The sequence below is a fragment of the Poecilia reticulata genome, chromosome 16 (genome assembly GCF_904066995.2).
Source record: "Poecilia reticulata chromosome 16, P_reticulata-male-v2, whole genome shotgun sequence".
Lineage (NCBI taxonomy): Eukaryota > Metazoa > Chordata > Actinopteri > Cyprinodontiformes > Poeciliidae > Poecilia > Poecilia reticulata.
In genome coordinates, this window is record NC_088845.1 from 14,230,465 (window position 1) to 14,246,312 (window position 15,848).

General features: G+C 36.8%; 1 protein-coding gene across 1 annotated transcript; it reads right to left on the bottom strand.

Moving 5' to 3' along the window:
• Positions 1-211: 211 nt before the first annotated feature.
• rcvrn2 (recoverin 2) lies at positions 212-5,149 on the bottom strand. The gene is made up of 4 exons (XM_008431522.2): positions 5,041-5,149; positions 4,406-4,942; positions 2,596-2,707; positions 212-794 (listed from the first exon to the last, which is right to left on the bottom strand). The coding sequence occupies exons 2-4, from the start codon at positions 4,784-4,786 to the stop codon at positions 706-708; spliced, it is 582 nt and encodes a 193-aa protein (XP_008429744.1). The 5' UTR covers positions 4,787-4,942; positions 5,041-5,149; the 3' UTR covers positions 212-705.
• Between the last annotated feature and the right edge of the window lie 10,699 nt (positions 5,150-15,848).

The following is a 15,848-nucleotide window of genomic DNA, read 5'->3' on the forward strand; positions in this document are numbered from 1 at the left end:
AATGGCCTAAATGTACCTTCAATATCTGTAGGTTACACTTTTGAGATTATCCAGGATTTACTGTTGGGGATTATACAATTGAAAACTAAAAGAAAAAAAAAAAACTAAAGCGCCATTTTTGTCGGCCACAAGAATAATGGCATAAAGTAAGTTTCTGGGTCAAAAAGGAGATTAGTGGAACAGATAAATAAATTGATTTCCAAACAACAGATGTATGAGAAAACCTTTAATTTATTGTTCAGTGAATAAAGTACAACACTTCAGAGCTAAAATCTCAATCAAGATATTTCAAGTCTGTAAAAAAAAAACTACTAACAATTAGGTTTTGTATTCCTAACATGTTGTTCTGCAGAACCAATTTATTTTTTTAAATACTTTTAAAATTCACCAGTAGTACAATATAGCCGATGCATACTGCTATTGTAACTCCATTAGCTTATATGTAGTTATGATGTTTTTGGGGGACTGTGATAATTATTCCATAACTTGCTTATACTAGGTTCTGTTATATTGAAATTTGTTCACAGACAGTAAAACCACAAAAAAAAAAAATCAAAAACTTTCTTTAAAGTTACAATGGAGCAGAAATGAGTATTTACAAAGACGGACGAGTGACGTGAACGACAGCGTCTGATGGGAGGAGGAGAAAACGTACAGGAGCTTCAGAAGTGAAAGACAGGAAGAGAGGGAAAAGTAGGAAGAACTTCATTGTTTCGGGGGTTCGTACTGAATGAGACGCATTGCATTCTCGTTTTCAATCACTCCCTTGATGAACTCTCCTTCAGCCAGTCGCTCTGTGATGGAGTGAAAAAAAGAACGTGGAAGAAAACAGTGAACAGAGGAATGAAAGAGAAGCACAGAGAAGGTTGAATAAGGACTCTATAAATCCGCTCTTATCTCTTGCATTTGTCAGAGAGACAGTTGCATGCAATGATAGTGTCACTTAAGGTTTTGCATGACTAAGGGATTTTACACGCATAATGAAGGTCTTATGGTTTAAGTGTGGATGTTCTCCAAGTGGATCTACGTCAGGTTATTTTCATTTATTTTAAATAATAAATTCAAGGTGGGTTTTTTTGTTTTTACATCAATTTAAGAAACCAAGTATTCCTAAAACTGTATATGTTTTCAATTATAGAATATCTTTATTTTTTTATGCAAAATAAATCTTTCAGAAAGCTGAACAGGATGAGTATTTTAAATCACTTTTGGTTTAACATGTTTTACTTCGTATACATATAACTTGACAACTCAAGCAACTAAGTTTTAAGAGCAAAAAATAAATCTGCTCTTATTCTTAAAACAGATATGTCTTAGTTACATGTAAAAAAAAAAAGTAAAATAAGCATCATGTTCAATCTATTTTATATAGAGCAAAAATATTTTTAGGAATTAAATCTAGAAGATTTTATACAAAAAAACTAAATATTTCATATGAGATAAATATATTATTAAAAACATAAAAGTATTAGTTGTAAATGTACAAATATTAGAAACTAATTAAAGTTTGAAATAAGTCATAAAATTAGTTTTTAACAATCAGAAAAAAAAATTTTTATTTGTAACATTGATTTTGTGTGCAGTAAAGCCTTTTAAATCTACGAATAGCCATACAAATTGTAATCTACAAGTATAGTAAAACAGGCTTTGTAAATGTAAAATATTTGACTAATTTGTTTTGTTTGTTTCCCCATACTTTAAACCACAGAACCATTATACATGTAGCGAACATATGTATGAAGCAAAACTTTATTAAGCACAAGATGTTTCTAAGCAGTCCAACTACAAAAATTGTAACTGTGATGTAAAAGACAAAATGTTTTATAAAAATGTGTCAGATAATCTAGTTTAAGAAAAACTTTTAAAATGACACACTGCAGGGGCCTGAGTTATATGTGTCAGAATCCAAAATGTAATGAAATATATAACAGTTTCAACCCTCCTGAGCATTTACTTTCACCAAAAAAGTGTAAAACTTAATATAGTTTTGAATATTATATATTTATGTAGTTTTAAAACACAGCTCACATCAAAAAATAATTACAATGAATCTATTTAAAAACTTTTCTTGAGATTGTTAATTATTTATTGTTGTTTTTTTTGCTTTTAATTTAATAAATTTTGAGGAAACATGAATGTAGATAATACTTTGAAGGCAAATAACATTTTTATTTTTTAAATAATTACAACAAAACAAGATCGTGCTAAATTATTTTGTTTTTCTACAAAATCCTCACGAGTAGACATTTTGCAAATGTAGTTTTTATTACTTTAAGGGAATTAGTTCAGTTTATTAGTTCAATTCAGAAATTCAGATTATTTTTTTTAGAGAAAAATGTTGATCAAAGTAATATTTTCTCTTTGTCACTAAACTCTTACAGCTTTATTTAAAATACACTGAACCTCACTTAAACAGAAAATCATAATTATTTTAGAAGGACAATTTTTAATTTAATGCCACAGCAAACCCAATGTATAAAAGATTACAAATGTGTTTTAATATGGAGCAAAAACTGTGAAAGATTTTTATTTCTAAAAATGCCCCTTGCTGAACATTGCAGGGGTAGAACGTGGCGTTCGTGTGACGCCTCTCACCATTGTCTTTCTTGTCAAAGTAAGCCCACAGCTTGTTGGCTCTCTTCTCGGGTGTGTTCTCATCCTCTGGGAGCTTCTTCTGCTCGTCCTCGGGGATCAGCTTAAAGATGGCCTGAGAGGCGGGGGTTGGGTGGAGAAAAAGAAAAACAGGATGAAAGTACCACCACACTCCTCCTCAGCTGCACTGAACATGCACAAATCACAGAAATGAGTGAAAAACGATGCATGTCGAGTTGTGAACGCTTTAGAAAACTAAATAAATTCACGTTGTTTGTTTGTGCCGTGAGTTTGAGTCTTTGGTTTCAAATTTCCCCTACAGCAGATATTCTGGAAGAATTTAAATAAAATTTAAAAAAAATTCTATACAAAAACAAAAGTTTGCAGCTCATGTCAAAAATAATGACAAGTCCTCAACTGAAGAGTGCAAACCAGTCAATCTGCAACGAGCCACTTAGAGTGAAGGGGGCTGAAAAAGACTAAAACTCTGTGTACTTCAGGTTCAGGTCTTTAAATGTGTGTCCCACTTAGAGAGGATGCTCTCATCTCCCAACATTTAAGACACATAGATTAACATGGATTAGTGCCAAGACTCAATCTGCCAACCAAAGGACCGTAAAGTCAACTCTTTCTCTTACTGCACTTTACATCAGCCTCGCTGCACCGATCATGTGGTCTGCATAGCGCAAATAGTGTAGTTAGAAGACGTGGCTATCTATTCATAATCTTGTTATCTCCGTCTAGATAACAAGGTTGTGAGGATGCAGTCATTTATAAACATAGAAAGGAGCTGTGCCAAAGCGGCTTATCGAGCTCAAATAAAGTCTGCTGTTTATGGCATTTATTCTGCCCAGATGAGGCGTTTGTTTCGTCTTTAATTTCAAATCCAAATTAAAACCAGGTTTTTAAGAAAATTGTTGAATATAGTTTTTGTTCCTAGACAAGTATTTTTTTTATTTTTTTTAAATTCAAGACAGACTTGAAAATAATCTGTTGTTCAAGGCTGCTTCTTAGTTTTGTTAATAATTTCTATAAGTTTCTTTGAGTCTTGCAAAAGTTTTTAAAATGCAGCTATTTCACATAGTGACGGTAAACATGACTCTTTGTTGGACTGAAGCCAGTTGGCCAGGACATAAATCCCATTACAATTCAAGCTGGATTCTCGGCTGATCTTCCTAAACCTCTTACAAATCTGTATCATTTGTCTTAAAACAGAATATGCAGACTGATGCTATGAAAACAATGTGTGGTATTTGGCTTGGTGCAGCAGAGTCCAACACCTGTCAAGTAAAAGATTAGACCAAAGATGATTGACGGTCTCCCTATCAGAGGTAGAGCTTGAAAACACCCCCCTTGCTACTGTCTGACTCTGTCTCTACTGTCTGATGGCTAAACCAATAATCAGAGAGATTATCAGGAGGTCAAAATGACAAGCTAATTGGAATGACAATCAAGACTCAGACCTACATGCGATGACAAGGGTTGATTATTTCCATTTGTAGGCAACAACAGCTATGATGGATCAAACAGAAGACAAGCAAAACGAGAAAACCCAAGCTACTCAAAGTTTACATTTAACAAGCACGTAATGTAAAATGTTAATCCCTTAAGTCTCACTGTCACAAAACTAATGTAAAACTGTTGAGTTGGATTACATAATACCAGCTAGAACTCACAATTTGAGAGTTGTCTAATAACCAGTTTGAGAGAGAAGTAAACAGGGAGCCAGGTTTTCTCCTAGCACACACAGTGGTCATCTCTAAGCGAAGCCAGCCTTCCTAGTACATCGACCCTTCTCTAAAGCTGACCTCACCTGGCAGATTTCCTTCACCTCCGACTTGTTTATGTACCCATTTTTGTCCACGTCGAACAAAGAGAAGGCCCACTCAAGTTTCCTGGTGGTCTTCCCGCTGGAGGTCATGTGCAGGGCAATGATATACTCCTTGAAGTCTAACGTGCCGTCGTCGTTGGTGTCGAAGGAGCGGAACACATGCCGTGCGTAGCACTTGGCATCGGTTTCGGGGAAGAACCGGGTGTAGATCTCCTCAAACTCCTCCGGCGAGATGCGTCCCGTGGGACACTGCTTCTGAAAGTTCTCATACCACTGGCAGATTTCCATCTCCGTGAATTTGGTGGTGAGCTTGAGATCCTCCAGGATCTCCTTCGATATCGCGCTGCTGGTGGCATTTCCCATGGCAGTTGCTTTCAGACTCTTGGTCAGCTGTCAGTTTTGTGCTTCTTCTCTCAGTCCTTCAGATGCTTTTTCTCTCTCTTGTCCAAAACAACTGACTCGAAATGTGTTTTCTCTCACTTGTTTGAGTTTTCTTGATGTCAAATGCCAAACAGAGTCCTGCAAGACATTGTAGATATGCCGTACAGATATTTACAATTCCATCTACTACATAAGTACCATTATGGTGTTGATCGAAGCTGCACAGAAAGTCTTACCTGGGGTTTGAGTGAGCAGCAGATAATGGCTGAACAACTGACTGTTTGTCTCGACTGCCGAACGGTAAGAGATAAGGATGGTGAAGGGAAACACCCCTCCAGGAGGTGACTAGGTTAATTCTGTTAATGCGGGATTTAGAGTGGATGAGTGTTTGACCAAAATGAACCCACTATCCTAATGATCTCTGTTAGATCTGGAAATCTAGAAGGATCTACAACATCCACAAGAGTTCAAAGTGATGCCATGTGTTACCGCACCCAAGAAGTTATTTAAGAGCCCAAGGTTTTGTCTTGTTGTTGCAAAGAAGTTGGATGTTTTGACATGTCTGCCACATAATATCATTAACAGATCTAGAGAATAAGAAGGAACTTAATGACACACGGAACGAGGCTGAAAACCGATGCTAGATGGCTGTTGATTTGTGGATGTTACAGCAGGATCTCTGCATTTTCTGGTTTTGTGCCCTAGAATAGCAAAACCAGTAAATGGGTGTAGACCAGGACTCCCAACCCAGCCTGAGTGCCTCATCACCCACAATCAAGGCTCACATCACCAACCACATCTTCATGGACTGTTTTCTAGTTTACCCACTTCATTTTATCCTGACAGAATGAGCTAAGAACTACTCCTGAACATTATTGCTGGTCATCAGCGCTTTGCACCATCAGATTATCTCTAAATTTATGCTTTTTGGCAATGCGAACGGAGAAATATTTACAGCATAAACAAGGTACAGAAAAGCAGCTGGTCTCTAATTAGACTGAGGGGAAGTGGAAAACAGTCCCGAGGCCTGACAAATAATCCATCTATCCAATTTCCAAAATACGCTTTGCTCTGATCTTGACTGCTGTCGTCCAAAAGGTGGCATACTCTCAACTCCATCACATGAATACTTGCTCCCCACAACCAGTTCACCAGTTATCCTAACAAGCACTTCTTTAACTCTGGGAGAAAGCCAGATTACCTGGTGAAACCCAAACAGACACAGTGACAAAACAGAGGCATCACACAGAAAGGCTTAAGCCAACATTTGAACCTGTGACATTCCTGCTGTGAGGAATCTAATGTGTGTTAAAGTTTTATTTTTCAATCATGATTCTTCTTAAATGAAGAGTAGAGAAACTATCTGGATCAGGTACAATAAAGCTTAATGATAGTGGTGTCTGTAAAACATTCAATTATGAAAACTAACATTACAATGATGTGATGGTAACATTGGTTAAGAGTAGTGCATACTAGAGGTGTGCCGATCGATCGGCCACCGATCATAATCGGCCGATTTCCGTGAAAAAGTGTATGATCGGTGATCGCCGATCACCGTCTCTTGTTGCCGATCACACAAACTGATCACCTGCATCTGTTGAATCGCTGCTACGCGCTACAGGTAGTAATATTTCACAGACGGAGCGCCGCTTCTGCTCCACCTGGTAATGAACTCTCACACCGAACCTCTGCTTAAAGCTGCAGCATCTAACTTAAGAAAATACATTTTACATACGTATTAAAACTTTTGCTGTCCTAACATGAGACAAACAATCTCTGAAAAAATAATCGACCTCCTCTGCCTCCTCCCTTTTCTGCATAATTACTCCGCTCAGTCAGAAACAGCCAATCAGAACTAGCAGTAATCAGCTAGCCGCCATGCTATCAGGAAGTTTTCATTCAGTAACTCTGGATTGTTTATTGTAATGGAACCTGTATTTGCCTTTGAATGTTAAGTTTTATACTTGAAACTTTTGGCAATGTTGAGAGGTTTTATTTTGACTTTATTGCATTATTTAGCCTCTTCAGGGCCTTCATATGTTTTCAGTCTGTTAGAGATAGTATTACCAATAGCAGGACAATTTGCACAATGCCTGTTTTATTTTTTTTCTTGGAAAAAATTATTGTCTAAATTAAGGTGAATTCATGGTTCCTTTTTTCACATAATGTAACCGGTAGTGCTTGTGATTAAAAAAATTCTAATTATGTGATCGGTATCGGTGATCGGCCCTCATGGGTGATCAGAATCGGAATTGGCAGGAAAAAACCTGATTGGCACATCTCTAGTGCATACTGCCATCAAATATCTTCTTCATTTAAGTTTTCAATGCCAAGGTGCAGCTACCTGTGCAGTTCAAAAGTATTCACAAACTTCAATGTTTTTTATTGGGATTCTAAGTGATTGACTATTACAAAGAAGGTAGTGAATATCTAAAATAAAATATATATATATATACACAGTTTTAAAATCTGTTGTATCTGATGCCTCCTAAACTGATAATAAAATCCAGAAGCCACATAACTTGTTAGCAGATTTCACCTCTAATTTAGCTTAGCGTAAATAAAGTTGTTTTGTGAATGTCTCAGAGGCTTGTTGGTGAACATTAGTGAACATCAGCACCTTGAAGACCAGGCAGATAGTTCAGGAAAGTTGCAGAGAAGCTTTAGATAGAGATTTAGATAATAAAACAATACCCCAGGCACTAAACATATCCAGCACCCAGAAATTGGAAGACTAATACAAATACCTACTAAGATATAGTTGCTCATAAAAATGTACAGGCCAGGCAACGAGAGCTTTAATCAGATCTTTCTGTGAAAGAAAGCAATCAAAAGTCCAGGTTTCAGTTTGCTGCATATAGAGAGCAGCAACGTGGAAGAAGGTGCTATGATGAAACCAAAATTAAGCCTTTTGATCTGCATACAAAACGTTGTGAATAGACAAAAACCTACAATGACTACACACCACCCTGAACACACTACCCCCATGGGACAACATGGTGGTGGCAGAATTATGCTATGGCAATGACTTTCTTCATCTGAGGAATGGAAGCGAGCCAAAAATGGATGGAAGCCATTTTTAGACTAGAGTTTTAGTCTAAAAATGTTAGTGTGTTAGAGTGTCCCAGTCAAAGTCCAGATCTAAATCCAATTGAGAATATGTGGCAAAGACTGGAAATTGACACTCACATATGCTCTCCATTCTATCTGATTGAAGATATTTCCTGAAGAACAATGGGCAAAATTTTCAAAGTTCAACTGTGACCTGCCCCACAGTGAAACATAGTGGTGGCAGCATTATTCTGTGGGGATGCATTTCCGCAGGAGGAACAAGAAAATCTGACATAATGAAATAAAAAATACACAGAAGACTAGGGTTGTAGTGAAGTATGATGAAAAAATAATGCATATTGTGTTTTTTTCCAATACTGTGCTAAATTGCTGTACTTGCAGCCCAGGCCAGTCACACTCAATCTTTTCTTTTTACTACATTATAACATAAAATATAATAGAGAGCCAAACAGCATTAGAATCCATCAAGAAACAATTTTTTTTCTTAAACAAGAGAAAATGCTTTATTTATTCAGTTTTGTCATTTAATACATTGCAAAGATGTTGAATTAGAAATAGATCTTTTTGTACGACACAATTCCTAAGCTTTAACATTTACTTTCTCTTCATGCTGTTTTTGAAATATGTGCAGATTCCTGCTTTGTGACTCTAAAATAATTACAGACACTGTAGCATCATGTCTCTATTACCAGGGTGATAAATTACAATTTAGAACCCATAATTTAGAACCCTCAGTTTACAAGCACTTGAGTCCCACAAAATCTCAAACTTAATCTACAGCTCATAAACCGACTGACAGCCGACATGCAACTGGACGAACTGTGAATCAGCCTCAGGCAACGTTTCAAAGCTAGCCTTAAGGTCCTCAGCATCCTGTATGCCAATTCAGCGAGCTCTGCCACCTAAATCCAGACAACCATCTGTCCAGTCAGTTTGACTCTCTGGCTCACCTCTAACTCCAATCCCACCTACACCCCTCAAATTACAGACAGTGCGACTGACGTCCTTCCTGTCCTACATGAGCAACTATGGCGCCCGTTTTAGTCTGAGCTGTCTGTCTTCCAGTTGGATTTACTGAAGTGAGCTGGATGCTGGAATGCGATCTCTGATTTTCCTACAGTCTAAAATTACGTTTGTGGCAGCAGCATGGCAAATCATTTTACATTCACTGGTGAAAACAACTTTACACAACAATTTAACAGAGTGCAAATGCGCTGTTTTTAGCTTGTATTTTCAACCAGATTGAGAAGACACCACACTTACAGTGATTTAATTGACCATCAGGAGGGCGGCCATCTTTGATACATTTGCTACATCAGATTTGAGTCAGATAACGATATCATGTGATCCTAATTGTTGATTTAAGACTAATCCCAAATGAAAACTGTGGAGTGCTATGCTACACGTAAAAAAAACAACAACAAAAACCGAGATAAAAATATTAAAGTACAGCAATATGCGAAAGTATAGCTACCCTAAAAACCATACTTTTGGTTTTGATGGGTGTTTTTCTCCAGGAATATGCTGAGAGCAACTATTGGATTACTCCTGCCCTGTCCTCTACCATTAGCCAATTACCATCATCCTGTAAGTGCTACAGCCAAAAGAATTACCCCCCTCCTCTCACACAAAACAATCCCTAACATGTGACCTGAACTATAGCATGGACTAATTGCCAGTGCTAAAACGGGCAAAGATTTGCGGCTACTTTTAAAATGCTTTTTTTTTCCAACTGTGATGATGCATGCAACATTTAGGATATAGCTTACGTCTTAGCAGAAGCGACTCACGCCAGCAGGCAAGGTGGTGTAATTATTTTTTAAATCAATGTGTTTTTTATTATTAAAATGAATATATGCTGATTCTGCAAGGTGTGTACATAAATCGCACATGTTCAAGTTTATAGGGAGTGAACGTCAAACTGAGAACACCTAAGGAGATCTATTTGGCTCATGGCAACAACCTTATTGGCTGGGCAGGATTATACCCTATTAATGGACTGTGCTGAGCTTTACTTGTGCTACAGTTTCAGCGGTGAAATGTCAGCCTGAAATCTGCATTACTCCGTTTTGCTCAGGTGTTTCCATACTCTCGCCAGGAGCTTATATGCCATATTATTTTGGCCTTCTATAGACATATTTGAATTGTCCTTTTTTTTCATTCTTTTTAAGCACAAAATGCATACGTTTGTGGCACCAGCTTCAATTACTTTTTAAAACAAGAGTTGGGTGACCAAGTTTGAATTTATTTATTAAGCAGTAATGATGGTTCTAGAATGTATTTTATCCTGACAAGGTTAAAGCCAATTAGCTTCTCGATAGTAGAGCTGGTGGTAACTGTTTGACGGCATAAAAAGGATTTGTTTGACAACATTCACTGGATTGATTAATACTCCTAACAATGGGAAGACCTAAGTAGCATAGTGGCTTTAATCAAGTTAGGAGAGTGATTTGGAGCTCGATCGATCGATCGATCCATCGATCCATCGATCCATCCATCCATCCATCCATCCATCCATCCATCCATCCATCCATCCATCCATCCATCCATCCATCCATCCATCCATCCATCCATTAGCTGTACACCCTTGTCCCTAATGGGGTTGGGAGGTGATGGTGCCTATCTCCAGTGAACGTTCCGGGCGAGAGGCGGGGTCACCCTGGACAGGTCGCCAGTCTGTCACAGGGCAACACAGAGACAGACAGGACAAAAAACCATGGACAAACACACTCACACCTAGAGAGAATTTAGAGAGACCAGTTAACTTGACAGTCATGTTTTCGGACTGTGGGAGGAAGCCGGAGTACTCGGAGAAAACCCACACATGCACAGGGAGAACATGCAAACTCCATGCAGAAATACCCCAGGCCGGGAATCAAACCCAAGGCAACAGTGCTACCAACTGTGCCACTGTGCAGCCCGTGATTTACAGCTGTCACTAAATAACTGCAGATTCCAAGATCGTCATACCAAAGAATAAGTTATTTTGGATCTGCAACTCCTATGAGACTAACAGGAATGAAGGCGCAAACTCACCTTGATAAAAATAAATTTCATATATATGAACAGAACTGGAACATTGGTGCACCATGTTAGTCTTTAGGGAAGTCTTTTTTTCCCATCCCCATCAAATAAGACTTACATAAATAAAGGTTAAGACTTGTGGGCGTCTGGCAAGCAAGATTATTTCATATATCCTAATGACCTAACAGTCAGTTATATAGCTCACCTGAGCTACAAATGAACTACAAATCCCATAATGCAACACAACAGCTACTCCACGCTGTTGATTGTGGTGCCTGCCTTTAAGCTGCTCAAACGCTTTGCATGTGTGGTCACTCCACATGCAAAGAACATTTTTAGAAAATGACAACATCTGTGAGTGTCCACAGCTCAAACAGTGCCAAGTGCAACATAAAATGACTTATGATATATGATATATGTTGATGTAAAAAACTTATTGCTACATTTCTTTATTTATTATATCGTATTCTGCTTTTCCTATACACATAATATACCAAACATATTCCAAAGAATAAGTTTAATCATTATACCAAACACATTCATTTAGTATGATCATCTTGTCCACCTAACTCTGACACATTTCTCTTTATTTCCCTGTAGTTGTAAATCACATTAAAACGTATAAATTTGATCCTACTTAAAACTGCTTCGATTTGTCTTGAATTAATAATGGGAACAAATGGAATTTTTAAAAGAAAATATTATCCAGATCCCCCTTCTCCCTTAACACTTGAGAGGAGTTTTAGATGTATTGTTGGAATATCTGTATGTCAACTATTGGCGTAAAAGGCAGAGTGAGAATGCTGAGCTGGACAATGCTTTGGGAAAAGAAAACTTCTTTCTTAACCAATACAATGCCTTGGTTGGACCTGACTCGTATCTTAAGCTGAAAGAAAAAGAAAAAGAGGAAGGGAGTTGTTTCTAGATAAATATCTGTTAATGGGTCATAATGACAGGTAATGACAGACGAGAGCTTCCTAGGAAAACAAGGAAGTAGAGGAATAAACAAACTACAGCTACAATCTTGATTACTTTGTCCACAGTTTTGTCCAAGAACCCAAGTAGGGAATATTTGTGCAGACTTGGGGCTTGGAGAGAACATCGGCAGCAGCAACCGCAGGCTTTCATTTATTACTAGTCTATATATTAAAAGTATTTTTAGTGTTAATTATATGGGAACTTTATCGCGTAGCTTCCACTGACTTCTGCACTCCCAGATCAACACTGAGGTAAGTAGAGATTAGCTTTTTATGGACTATAAAACTTAGCTGTTTCCTTAAGATTTTTTTATTATTATTATTTTGGGTCTGGATTTTGGAATAATAAAAAAAAAGTGAGTTTCCAGATTAACTAACTCACACTTCTCAACTGAAACCAATACATCAAGAAAATGTAAAGCCAGAATTAAGATTTGGACATTTAAGTGTTTGCATTTTTATTAATTAAGTAGCATCAGATCTCAATTAAAGCTCGAGATGTTTTCTTTTTGTTCTCGCATTTTTTTTTTTAAATCTACCAAAAATGTAAATGTTAGTTGAGTTCCAAGATGTCTGAAGAATGCCAAATACGTTTGTCCACCGTCTCAACAAATGTTACAAAAGCAGCAGTAAAGAATAACAATCTACTTCATATTATTAATTTACTTTAAACATTTTCTCTTATATTTAAAAGGCATATTATAGCTTTAAGAAAGAGCCATAACTCTCACCTGTGAACGCAAACAATAATATGCACTTACAGTTTCTTCCAAAATTATTGACACCTCTTAGGCCTTTCATATCTTGTTATAACCAAACATCATTTAATTTATTGTAATTTGATGCGATGAACCAACACAAAGTAATTTTTACTTGTGTACTGGAAGGAAAATGACTCAAGGTTTTCAGATTTTTGACAAATATTTGAATTCAGACCTTTTTAGTGTGATACCCTTAAACAAAATCCAGTGCATCCAGTTACCTCCAGAAGTCCCCTATTTGGCTAAATGAGTCCTGATTTGTATACTTTAATCTCTGTAGGAATAAAGCTTCTGTGAAGGCTTTATTCCTACTGAGACCATTATGGAGACCAAGGAACACAGCAGGTATAAAGTTGTGAAGAAGTTTAAAGCAGCGCTAGGTTATAAATAAAACATATCCCACAATTCGGACGTCTCAAAGATAACAGTTTGATCCATCGGCTTAGTGGGAACAGTGCTGCAAAACTGGATTGAACTTTTTTTATTTATTTTATTATGTATACTGTACACCATTGTACCTTTGAGGCAGGTTTCTTTTGAAAAATGTTATCCCAAAAAATAAAGACTAAGTAAAAACTTCAAGTTAGTGTAGGAGCATTAATCAAAAAAGCAGCCATGGCATCTCAGGAGGAACTGCAGAGATCCACAGTTCAGGTAGAAGAGTCTGCCAAAAGGACAGATATTAATTGGGCATTTCACAAATATGGTCCACATAGAAGATTGAAAGAAGTTATGTTCCCACTTGCATCTTGCCAGGTCATGTAAAGTGCAGTTTGAAGAAATGTAAGCAGAAATTGAAAAGAGAAAAGTGGATAAGAAGTTGTTTTTTACATGACTCTGCTTTGTGAAATAGGTGCAGGACAGAAGAAGAGGTTCCAGTGAGATCCATCTCATCTGCCTTGAAATTGATTAAAAAAAAAAAAAATCAGCCATGGCAGCCAAGATGGAGACCCTCAATCCTTCAGCTTTACCAGATATTCCTCCAAACGTCTCCTACCAATGTCAGCCTGAAACTGTTACCTTTTCAAGTGGAGTGGTCTCGGTGGCGGGCATCACTGTGGTGACTGGGGGCGTTGAACTCTCTTGTAGGTCCTGCATCCTGGCCTTCGGCTTTTGGGGAACTCTCATCGGATTGAGCTGCTTGGCCGTGGGGCTCTGGGACCAGCTGGCTCAGCTTAAAGACAGGACCTCAACCTTGCTGGGCTTTGGACTGGTGATACTTGTGTTCAGTTTTTTGGTGATGGCCAGCGTGCTCATATTTCACCTCCTGACGAAGAAGAAGAGAGGCATCAGACGAGAAGAAAAAAGGGAAGGAAACCAAGTTTTGGTTGAGGAAGGTGAAGTTATAAAAAAAGTCACTGTATAAAGCAGCACTTTGGCGGAAATTGTTGTGAGCTTATCAAATTCCTCTGTGTAATTTTCCTGCTCCAAATATGGAGCATTTTTAACACACATTAGCAGCACACCACACTTCCTGTTTGGTCATATAGGCAGCTCTGCCTTTGCCACCCAGATCCTACACTTATCTCACTGGGAAGTCAAAATAAACACAAAACGATACTCTGTTGTTGTTCTGATAAACTCTATAGAGGTTTTATAAATCTCAACAAATTTATATTAACCTTTGCTTTGGCCAATTTAAGTATTTTAGATTAAAAGACGCAATTAAATACAGTCCAGAGTTCTTAAGTGAGTTTAATTTGCCAACAATATTGCAAAGCCATTTGCTTATCACAGTGGCGGCCAATTCCCATGAAAACATTTTGCAGATCAGTAATACAAAAGTTGTTCAGGCTGCACCTAAAATAATAACTTAACTGCTGATGACACCCCAATATAGCTGCACTGCTTTCATACTAATTAAACATATACATTTATTTTACTCAATTTTAATTTTATTTACTTTAAGGTCATGTTAAACAGAAAATATAAAATATTTTTAATGCATAAAAGGGTTTGTTATTTGCATGGAATAAAATAGTTAGAATTTGTGTTTAGTCCTATTTCACAATATGATGGTATCTTATGCAGTATTGCATTTTGTTGTGTAAGACTTTAAGCACTTCCTGCTGCAAACTCGAATTATAGTGTGTTATAAACTTAAAACAGTTCTTCTTTTTCCTTGTGAGAACGCCAGCTATGTTGTGTTTGGAAACGTCACATGTAAAATGTTCTCCACAACAATGGCACCAAATATGGAGTAGGCAATGAATTATCTGATATGTTCATTTGTTTTTACATTTGCTTTAAGATTTTTATTTGTCTGTCTAAAACAATGTTCTTTTTTATACCTCATTATGTTTAGGTTTATAAAGTTTTAAAGAATATTTCTTCTGAGTTGCACATTTTTAATCATTGGTTAAATTTTTTTACAATGCAAAAGCTTATGTATCAGTATAGAGACAAAAAAAGAATGAAGATGTTATAATGTAATGTATGATATACAGTATAAATTTGTCAAAGCATGTACGAGTGATGTAACAGTAAAATGTCAGAATGAAGGTAAAAGTGTGGTCTTTAGCATTCATTTAACATCTAGATTGTGATGTTTAAATTCTTAACCTTAGCATTACTTAAAAAAACTTATGTGGATGGGTTTGAATTTGGCGATTTGGAGCAATGCACAGTAACCCCACAGGACTGAGCAAGGCAAATGGTCTGTGGGTCTGTACATCTAATCAATGATAGTGATTGATTTTTAAAACAAAAATCAAATTATCAGCTTATCGGTAAATATAATTAACACTAGTAAAACTTTAAGTATATTCTTTCTGTAAAAGTTTGCATATTAAAGTCGAGATAATATACTCTGCACCATATTTGTCACTAAAAGAAACAAATTTTCAATTAGAAACAGTTCTTTCTCTTTAAAAGGAAAATAATTGTTAAAACAATATAAAGACAATACTCGTATATAATGAATTTCTTAACATTAATTAAAACTAAATATCTTTCATCGTTTAAATCATGGCAAAAAGCAGAAGTTAGAAGTTACATGCAGCAAGGAGATTGTCAGATAAAAAATGCGCTGGTATCGCCCCCTGCTGGAGGAAAAACAAACTTCATCTTCTAATTTGCAGTGGATGTTTCTTCACATTCTATATGTATAGTAATATATATTTTGCTAAATTGTTTTATAGAGACTTTAAGTGTGATGTAATGTTGAAAATTTTGCAAAAATAACGCTACAGAGCTCCTTACTGAGACACA